This window comes from Diceros bicornis, chromosome 30 (assembly GCF_020826845.1).
Source record: "Diceros bicornis minor isolate mBicDic1 chromosome 30, mDicBic1.mat.cur, whole genome shotgun sequence".
NCBI classification, from domain to species: Eukaryota; Metazoa; Chordata; class Mammalia; order Perissodactyla; family Rhinocerotidae; genus Diceros; species Diceros bicornis.
The window spans coordinates 9,436,202-9,447,580 of NC_080769.1; the positions used below are offsets into that span (position 1 = coordinate 9,436,202).

Here is an 11,379-nt window from a genome sequence, read left to right on the forward strand (position 1 = left end):
GCTGTGTCTGATGTGGTATAATTTCTTGTCACTTCTGCCACCACATATTGGGCAAAGTAGGTTCCAGCTGGTTCTCGCCATTGGCAGTCAGGCAATGGAGATGGTGAGTGGACCCCAGGGAATGTAAGACTAATGTTCATGGCATCTACTTCTCCATCTTTCCCTGTAGACTCAATTCTATCACCATTCTTCTATAGAGGTGAGCTAAGTTCTCAACACTTTATACATGTGTATAACTATGTTTTCTGTTGGCAACTCCAGGGATTCCCAGAAAAAAATTAAACCATTTGAGAACACAACTGTGATTCTATTGTAGTCATTACTATATGTTTTAGGATCTTAGACAGTATATCTCAAAATTGCAGTGTTGAGGAAAATGTCAAAGGAAGGAAGGGAAGAAAGGAATGAAGGAGGGAAGGTAGGATCACAAAGAATGAAGCAACATCTCAGAGTTATTCTAGATGGGTCACTACTATGAATCATCTGAACAAACCAGCTCTTAAATCTATATTCCTACTTTGAAGTTGAAAATCACATCACTGTTCTTATGAAAAGTAGGATAGCAAAGTCAATGTCAGCTAGCCAGATTAGAGTACAATTCAATCTCAGTCTCTTCTTTTGAAAAGTGGGGTGAAGTGGGGAAAATATCTCACAGGAATGTTTTCGAGGTGAAATAAAATCATAGTTGTGAAGAAACAAGAACAGACCTGATGTGGTAAGCAGTTGTGATGACTGTATCATTTTCATTCCATTTGTTCCGGAAAAATAAGCCCACAACCAAATGAAGGTGAAGAAAATCAACATTTGAGAGGATAATCTTGGGGGAAACCACGTCAGCACTTGACATGATAAATACTGTAAATCTAAAGTTAGAAATATGAAGAATTGTGGCAAAAAAGCTGATGAAAAATGGAACTTTAATGGATAGCATATAAGCAAGAACAGTCAAAAAGGAATTACTGAGGAGAATTGTTGAGGAGAAATTAACACATCCTACACATAAAGCTGAAGTCATAGGTGCTTTGGGAATTGAAGAAATCTAGCATCTGTTTTAGGGGAGAAAAAGAACCAGGAGATTTAAGTTTGCAACATTTGCCTTGGGGACCCACAATGTCCACTTATTTCTGCGGCCAGCGATGATCACAGACAAGAGGTTGCTTGTCTGAGGAGCCTTCCCAGGGCCCTCTTCACATCCTTGTTCCTCAGGCTGTAGATGAAGGGGTTCAGCATGGGGGTGACTATGGTGTACATCACTGAGGCGATCGAGCTTCTCTGGGAAGAACGGGTCACAGCAGAACTGAAGTAGACCCCGAGGCCTGTCCCATAGAACAAGGAGACTGTAGATAGGTGAGACCCACAAGTGGAAAATGCTTTATACCTGCCCTCAGTGGAGGTCATCCTCATTAAGGAGGAGACAATTTGAGAGTAGGAAAAGAGGATCCCAGTGAGAGGAAACACACACAGCAGGGTAGTGACCACATACAAGGAGATGTCATTGATGAAGGTGTCAGAGCAGGCTAATTTGAGAACCTGAGCCAGTTCACAGAAGAAATGTGGGATTTCAGTGCCTATACAGAAGGTCAGCTGCACCATCAGTAGAATATGAAACAGGGAGATACAGAAAATAATGACCCAAGACATCAGAACCAAGAGGCCACAGAAGCGTGGGTTCATGATGACCATGTAGTGTAGGGGGTGACAGATGGCCACAAACCGGTCATAGGCCATCACAGTCAGGAGGCAATTATCCATTCCACCAAAAACCATAAAAAAATACATCTGAGTGAGACATCCTCTGTAGGAGATATTTTTGTTCTGTGTCTGGATGTTCACTAGCATCGTCAGGACAGTGGTAGAGATGAAGCAGATGTCTACAAAAGACAGGTTGGAGAGGAAGAAATACATGGGGGTGTGGAGGTGGGAGTCAGAGCTGATGGCCAGGATGATGAGCAGATTTCCAAGCATGGTGACCAGGTACATGGACAGGAACACTCCAAAGAGGAAGGGCTGCAGTTGAGGATCCTCTGAGAGACCCAGGAGAAGGAATTCTGATATTTCTGTGTGGTTTCCTGATTCCATGCAGGTGGTGTGCCTTCCGGAAAAGGAGGCAAATGCAACGTTCAGTGAATAGCCAACTGACAACTGAGCTAGTCAGCACCTCTTAATTCCACCTTCAGGAGGACAAACTTTGCCCTCAGTTGAGTCTTTCCAAAGTAAGGTATTCACTCAGTCAAGTGGTAGTCCATTTACATTTTAAATGTGTGTAATCATCCAGACCTTCTGTAATTTAGCAGAAATCTCTCTCTCTTTTTATCTCCTACTCACTGATTCTCATTCTTGTATTCAAATCTATGGACATAAACCAATTTCTTCTTTGATATGACTCTTCTAAAATAATTAAAGATATTGAAGAAGACCTTCTTTAAGTAGTGGCAATCTCCATACTTCCTTCATTCTAATAGCTCTGTAATAATGATTAAGACGTGGGTTTTCAACTCAAACAACCTTAATTCTGTGACTTGATGCTCCCTATTGATGTCAAAATTAACTCTCATGTGTCTTATTTTTTTCCTTAAAAAATGTGGTTACTGCTATTACGTTTTTTGTGATGTTTAGAAATACCTTTGTGCACAGTAGGATATCAATAAGTGATAGCTATTATTATCATTATTAATCTGTTCCTTTTATGACAATCATTTCTGATATATAACTCTCCCAAAGTACAAAATAGAGCCAGGATTTAGAAAATGGGATCTTGAGTCAGACTTCCTACAATAGAATTTAGCTCCTCTAACTTACCATCTGTGTGACCTTGAAGGATTTATTTAATCTCTCTTAGCTACAGATACCTCACCTCTACAATGGGGCTAGTAAATATGCCCTACATTCTATGACTGATGAGTAAATTAAATGAGATGATGCATGTAATTTTTCTTGTGATTCCTGTGACATACAGTGGACACTTGATAAATGTCAGCTTCTGTTCTTAACATCACAATAAATCTGTCCTGCATGGGTATCATTTATCAGATTTTCCTTAAACTAGGGCAGTCATCAAAGATGGAATTCTGATCATTATAAACACAACTCTTTTTTTATTATTATTTTTTATTTTATTTTTATTATTTTTATTTTTTGTGAGGAAGATCATCCCCAAGCTAACACCCGTGCTAACCCTCCTCTTTTTGCTGAGGAAGACCGGTTCTGAGCTGTCATCTATCGCCAATCCTCCTCCTTTTTTTTTTTCCCCAAAGCACAAGTAGATGTTGTATGTCATAGTTGCACATCCTTCTAGTCGCTGTATGTGGGACGCGGCCTCAGCATGGCCTGAGAAGCGGTGCATTGGTGCGTGCTGGGGATCTGAACCTGGGCCGCCAGTAGCGGAGCGCGAGCACTTAACCGCTAAGCCACGGGGCCAGCCCTAAACACAACTCTTTTGACCACCACATAGCACTAATTAATGAAGATCCCTATAGCTTTCTGTTTCAGAGACTGTCTGTCAGGTGGATTCTTCCAGAAGAGGGACAAGCATGCGGACTACATAGATAAGGGAAGAGAACAAAATCACAAAACCATTAAAACAAAATACAAATCACGTGGGAGAGTGTAGGCTCATGTGTACATGCTCAGAAGTGGGGATATGTTGTATTAAAAATCAGTGCAGTTATTATCAAAAACAAATGATTGATAGATTTGATAAAAAACTTATTCAAAGCTTCTACAAATCAAGTCATCCTAAAAAGTGAAAGGCAAGTTTTAGGTTTGATAATAAATGTTGACATTCTCTGTGATAGAAAAAAGGCCAGTGTTATTAATGCCTAGAGAATCCTAATTAATTAAGAGACAAAAAAATAATTGATGGCCAATTTAGCCTGGGGAGGTGGGTGGAAAAGGCTTCTCTGAAATATGAATATTTGAGGTGTGAGAGGAAGAATGGGTAATTGTTAACCAGGGGAAATAAGGAAAGGACAAGCATTTTGGGGCCAAGAGAACAGAATTCATGGTTGCCCTGTGGGTCAGTGAGCTCGGGAATGGAAGGGATTTGAGAGGCCAGTGAGATGGCAAACAGAGAGTGAGGGTCAGGAGGACAGAGTGGGTGAGCCCCACAAGTCCAGCATCCTGTACTTTTTCTTGATGTGCCCCTCATGGTGGTAATTTTATGTTCATTTGTGTGTCAGAGGACCTGAGTGTTTCTGCTCACCATTGTCTTTGCAAGGACTTACATGGTGCCTTGCACATGGTACATGCTCAACACATGCAAATGGCAGATGTATAAAGATTGAGACCTAATGCAACAACTGTTAACACAAAAAGGAAATGTTCAAGCTCATGTATGCCTGAATATAGCCACAAAATTGAATGATAAAGTTAAAGCAAATGCATTCCCATCTGTTTTAAGAGAATAATACATCATGAATAAGTAATACCTATTCTAGGAATGGGGAGCTGGTTTAACACTGTGATGTTAGTTAACATAATTCATTATGAAAATAGGTCACTGAAGAGAAATCACAACCATAATCACAGTAGAAAATGCATTTGAGAAAATGCAACAGCCATTACTGTGGTTAGCACCCAGACAGAGCCTCTTGCTAAATGAAGAAACTAAAGAAAATTTCTTAAACTATTAGGGAGTGATTGTTTTATAACCTCAGCCAATAGGATATCTACATTAAAACACTAAAATATTTGTGTTAGATTCATGAACAGACCAAAGCAGTCTACCCCAACTTTAATCATTCGCTATTCTCCTGAAGATTTAAGAGATTGTTAAGATGAGAAAAGGAAATTGGGCTGAGTATCAAACATCAGAAATAATTACATTTTTGGAGATGATATTGTGAACACTAAGGTGAAACAACAACAAGAAATACAGAAATAGTCAATGCTATCAGTGAGTCAAATCTGCTGCAAAATAGTTGGGGAATATAATAGAAAAAAACCAATCACGTTAGGAATTAAGTAGACAATACCTGGTGCATGATAGATCTCCAGTGAGTAGTTAGTGAATAAATGATTGGACACAGGAAATCCAATAGGAGCCTACAATTAGGGGAAAGAGTAGAGAAGAGGTAGAGACTCTCCAGAAACCAACTCTTATTGGAGAGATGCTCTAGATTCCAGAAGAGAGAGAAGAAAACTGAACAAGTGCTGGAAAAGACTGGTTTCAGTAGAAACTAAAGTATCTCCAAAGTACAGAGACTGCACCATCATAGATTAAATAAATATGGGACTGTCCCAGTCTCATTACTGCAGAGGTAAATCCCAGTACTCACTATGTCTGCTCTTTTCCGTTTTACTCCACCAGCCCTCACTGGATACTATGACCCTCACTGAAGCTTTCTGCTCTCTGAGATCTGCCCCTGGGAAGCCCACTGGGGTTTTGACCTAGGCAGGAATCAGAGAAGTATAGGAAAAGGGCAACAGGGACGAGTTCTTATCATCTAAAGGGTTGAATTCTCAAAGCTCCTCATTAAGTAAATTGTCCTATTGACTTTCCTTTTTTCAAACAACTCAGCTCCCTTGGGGTACAAAGATAAGAGAATGGAAAATTTTCAGCCAATGTTGTGTCTGTGCAGGCAACTGGGAAAAAGGAAGGTATTTTCTCCAAAGAAAAAAATCTCCTTTGTTTGGTTTGACTTAAATATGACAAGGTGTACCCTAGGAACGTTTAATTTCTACAGGAACTGAACACAGGAACCAACTTTCTGCGATGTTCTTTTCCCAAAGAATTTTTGGAGATTTCAAGGATCACTTAGTGTCCACAATGTCATAGAGGCAAAGAGGTCCTTTCTGAAGAAAACCAGAGTACTTACTAGCTTTGGTTCTGTTGAAAGGGCTAACCAAATGAGGACTGAAAAATATCCCTTGACATTTGCTGGTGACATGGAAGCTTTTGTCAAAATTAGGGAGGGCTCCATTTATTACCTCTAAATAGAGGAGCAGGGGCAGAAATAATCCATGTAGAGTGAGTGGAAGAGTGAGTATTGAAGCAACGTAGGTGGCAGATATAAATCACCTATAAAATATTTGTAAGGGAAAGGGAGGACAGAGGTAAAACGTCACCTAAAAAGAGTATGGAGTATGGTTAGTTCTAAAATAAATTAATGGAAGGTATGGGAAGACGATTTAACTTGAAAGAGAATGATCATATTTATTGCAGGCATTTGAATACATAGGATATTCTGGCTACATAATTCACAGGATGCAGTATATACACCAAATCAATGACAATTATCATGTGGTGTATCTCCATTTTATAGAATCCATGGGTCCAGAAATCAGAAGTTGGAAGTAGAAGTGGCCTCACCTAACAGCACTCCCAGTGAGTCACCTGGGGAGTTTGTGCTTCAGGTCTCCACACCTCTGGACTCTGCATGTTTAGAGGTCTTCACGCCTCAAGGGATAACAAATCCAGAGACATGGCAAAATCCCATTGAACTTCTGCTGCCCGGCACTTCAGGTCCCTCATGCCAAGAAGAGGAGTCACTGTCCTGGCAGGTGTAACTGACTCTGGTCATCACTATGATTGTGTGACCATGGCTATCGGCATATACTTGTACCCTGCCTTGCTTAGTCAGTGGCTGGGAGCAGCCCAGGAGCAACCTCAGTGCAAACACAGTGGTGGATATGGACGGCTGTCAGTCAGTTATGCTCCCACAGCAAGAGATCTGAGTGGTGTGACCCTGAGTGGCAGAGGTTCCTTTAGCTTAGAGCAATTCTCAACAAGGGCTGAAGACTGAGGGCTGTCAGATGGCTGCACTCCCTGCACTTGGAAGAATAAACCTTTAATTCAGAAGGGAGAAGTGGGCCACACAGCACAGAATTCACTACAGCCCACACCTGTGTTATGAGAGGTTTGGGGATTCGATCAGAGACGTAAAAGAAACTTTCCACTCCAAACAAATGAACTGAAGGTATATTTTATTATATAGAGGATAGTAAAGGCGATAGTCTGCAAACAGATTCAAATAGGTCAAATATTAAGAGGGAAAAACATCAGCTCGACTGGAAAGGGAAAACATCCACATCGACTGAAGAGAAATAACACAAATCAACCGGAAAGAGAAACACCAGGTTGACCGAAAAGAGAATACATCAGATCAATTACTTCACATCACATCAATTACTCACAACATCCACGCCCCACTGCCAGGAGAGTCCTGTCAATTGACACGGCTGGGCAGGGATCACACGTCCTGGGCAAGGCGACCTTTCCACAGGTGGGACTCTCACTAGGGCTCAGTTTCCAGCAGTTTTTATACCATCAGTAATTTTCAGAGTAAGCAATTAGAGTTTGCAGAGCAAGCATTTAGTGTTTGCAGAGCAAGCATTTAGTGTTTCCACGCACAAATGGTTATCAGTGGCGTATGTGCACCGAGCCCCCTGGCTAATGTCCCAGCCCAGTAGTTGTGTACGTGCATTGTTCTCTCTGGTTATTGTCCTAGTGCAGCACAGATGGCCAGTCCGTCCCGTGCTATGACGCCCAAAGAGCCTTGAAATGTTACAACTTGCAACTCTCTCCATGGGAGAAAGGCCAGTTCCCACCACACAGAAAGCAGCTTTGTATTTCTTTGTGTGCTGGTGGCTATAGGTCAATGGAATGGCCAAATATGGCTGTACTTATGTCAAGACAACCTGCCATTTGGATAGTGACCTGCGACAACATGTACAGTGCCCCATGAGAGCTTATTTGCGATGCACGAGGGTCGGGAGTTGGAAAGGACTTTCCTTAGGAAGTGAGAGCTAAACTGAGAATTGAAGGATCATGAGTAAGGCTCAGCCAAGCATAATCTTGTCTTTCTGACCTCCTTCTCTGTAAACTCAATTCTCTCTCCTGCTACTGCCATTAGGACAGAACACCAGACCAACACATGCCACTGTCAAGTGGATATTATTAGTGGGGTGTTTCACAGGCACATCAAACTAAACTTTTACAAGAACAAACTCAATGATTTTCCTTCATTCCCTCTTTCCTTCCTTCCAAACATGTTACATCAGAGAGAGTTACACCATCGACAGCATCAACAGATCCACACGTGGAATTGTCCTAGATGGTTAAGTAACAATAACAGTATGTTAAAATAGGTTTCCTAATTAGTCTTTACTTTTTTATTAGCACTTATCACAGTCTTTATTTTTGCTACTTATTTACACATTAGTTTATTATCTTTCTCCCTATAGAATATAAGCTCTATGAAACTTGGGCATTTATTCTGTTTCAAACTTCATACCAGTGCCTATTAGATATCGGGTAGTAGATATTTAAAGGCAAAGATCAATCACACCGATTATAGTACTAGAATTAGAAATAAACATGGGGGTGCAGATGTTTCCAATTTGCTCTCTCTACCAGTCTTTGCCTGATACTGAACATCATCTACACCAACTGAACATTTGTAACTGTCAGAAACTTAAACAGTGGATTTCCCCTTCTTTCCTCTATTAATCCATCTTCTAATTTCAGAATGTCTTGTTTTTCATATACATTTACTGACATGTAAAATTTAGGTAATTTACCTCTTTAAAACAAAAACCCAGATCTAATAGCACTGTAAATAATGGAATAGAAAAGGAAACAAGAACTATGGTTGAGATAGTATGTTTCCCACATGATTAATAAAAGGGAATAGTTACAGAAGGGTATGTTACACACATCTTGGGCACTGTTATGGGCTGAGTTGTGTGCCCCCAAAATTCATACGTTGAAACTCTAATCCCCAGTACCTCAGAATGAAGCTTATGTGGAGAAAGGGCCTTTAAAGGGGTAATTAAGTTAAAATGGGCTCATTAGAGTGGGCCCTAATCCAATCTGACTGATGTCTTCATAAGAAGAGGAGATAAGGTCACACAGAGAGATACCTGAGGTTTTTGTGCACAGAGAGATGACCTGATGAAGAGGCAGCAAGAGGGCGGCCATCTGCTAGCCAAGGAGAGAGGCCTCAGAGGAAACCAACCTTGCTGGTACCTTGATCTTGGGCTTCCAGCCTCCAGGATGCTGAGAAAATAAGTGTCTATGGTTTAAGTCACCTAGCCTTTAGTATTTGTTATGGCAGCCCTAGCTGACTAAGAGAGGCACCAATTCAAAATCCTCTTGCCCCATCTTTTTGTTCCAGCCATGTCTTCTTTAATTATTTCAATGGAAGCTGTGAAAAGCTTTGCACAGCCGCAACTGGACAGCACTTGCCTCAGGCCCATGTCATATTCCTCCTGCTTCCTGCCCTGAAGCTTCTCTGATACCACAATATGGGACACCTGAGGGAATCTGCTCTGTATTCATAAACGTGCAACTCAGAAATATGGTGATGTTAATCCCTCTAGGATCACCCTAGGCAAATAGAAGATATAATCTGTTGTCTTTTCATCTACCTACTGGAAAATTCTGAGACACATTTCATAAAGCACCTCAGAAGGGTTTGGTGGCATTGAGCACCAGTTACCCATAGAGAGATCAAAATGATAATGATTCCTTCATTGACTTTGCTTCCTTCTCTGTTTCACTCCCTTTATTGGTACTCCTGCTCCCTGGGATCAAATTTGCCCCCCTTCCCCCCAAAAAACATTTGCACAAAGCCTTTGTGTTGAAGGCCTGTGTTCAAGGAAATACATCATAAGATGGGAGAACGGCAGCGAAATAACGCTTTGGCTTATGAAATTATAATAAAATTGTTACAGTTAATGAAATAATGATAAACCGTTTACAATTATATTAACATGCTTTGTTGTTATACCTCAATGTCCTCATGTCGGCTGTTTCTGATTTTTTAATTGACTCAACAATTTCAATGAGAAGAATTTATCATTCAGGTACACTCATATTCATGCAAAATGTTCTATGTACAAGGTTATTCACTGCAGCATTGTTGGTTCTACAAAAATATCAAGAACAACCTACCTATCAGTCACTAGGGAACTACTTAGATAAATGAGGGAGCACTTGTACAATGAAATACTGTGCAGCCAAAGAAAAGCAAGATGTATGGTTAATACACACACCTACACAAACTACTCTAGTAAAATTCAGCAAGTTCACAGGGTACAATATCAACACAGAAAAATCAGTGTGTTTCTATACACTACAATGAACAATCTGAAAAGTAAATTTGAAAAACTCCACTTACAATTGCATCAAAAAGAATAAAATACCTAAGGATATATTTAACCAAGGAGGTAAAAGACTTGTATACTGAAAACTATACAACTTTGCTTTAAAAAATTACAGAGGGAGGGGCTGGCCCAGTGGTGCAAGCGGTTAAGTGCGCGCATTCTGCTGCGGCGCCCGGGGTTCGCCGGTTCGGATCCTGGGCGCGCACCGACGCACTGCTTGGCAGGCCATGCTGTGGCAGCGTCCCATATAAAGTGGAGGAAGATGGGTATGGATGTTAGCCCAGGGCCAGTCTTCCTCAGCAAAAAAAGAGGAGGATTGGCAGATGTTAGCACAGGGCTGATCTCCTCACACACACACACAAAAATTACAGAGGGGGCCAGCCCGGTGGCACAGCAGTTAAGAGCGCACGCTCTGCTTTGGTGGCCTGAGGATTCGCAGGTTCAGATCCTGGGCCCCCACTGATGCACCGCTTGTCAAGCCATGCTGTGGCGGCATCCCATATAAAGTAGACGAAGATGGGCATGGATGTTAGCCTAGGGCCAATCTTCCTCAGCAAAAAGAGGAGGATTGGCATCGGATGTTAGCTCAGGGCTGATCTTCCTCATGAAAAAAAAAATTACAGAGGATCAAATAAAACAATGATGATATATCACCACATACCAATTAGAAAGAAAGTATTGTATGATTTAATTTACACGAAATGTCTAGAAAACGCAAATCTATAGAGATAGAAAGAAGGTTCTTGGCAGCTTAGACGTGAAGGGAGTAGGAAAATAGGGGTATGACAGCCAAATGGTAATATCGTAGTGATGTAGATGTTCTAAAATTGTGATGGTTGCACTACTGTGAACATACTAAAAAAACACTGAATGGTATAGTTTTAAATGGGTCAATTGTATGGCATGCGAATTACATCTCACTATAGCTGTTGCAGAAAACAAAGAAAAGAGAAAATCATGAGTAACTACATCATTAGCATAAAAAATTTAATGTCTCTGAAGCACCTAGAGTAGTAAGATGCAACAAACTTTAGCAACCGTTACATTTTTAATTCTAAATGTTAAAACTTAATATAAAACTATTGTAATTAAAAGAGTATGATACAGGCATAAGTAAATATTACTGGCCTGGGAGAGTCTAGAAATTGATACAGGTATATACAGGAATTTGTTGTTTAATAAAGGTGGAATTTGAAATCAGTAGGTCAAGGATAGTTTATCAATAAATGATACTATACCAAGCGGCCATCTTTCTGGAGGAAAAAAAAATTG

At 40.7% G+C, this 11,379-nt stretch overlaps 1 protein-coding gene across 1 annotated transcript; it reads right to left on the reverse strand.

The window, feature by feature from the left end:
* Window positions 1–1,140: 1,140 nt before the first annotated feature.
* Window positions 1,141–2,079, reverse strand: LOC131394418 (olfactory receptor 7D4-like). Its single transcript, XM_058525782.1, has one exon. It carries the CDS (start codon window positions 2,077–2,079, stop codon window positions 1,141–1,143), a length of 939 nt encoding a protein of 312 aa, XP_058381765.1.
* Between the last annotated feature and the right edge of the window lie 9,300 nt (window positions 2,080–11,379).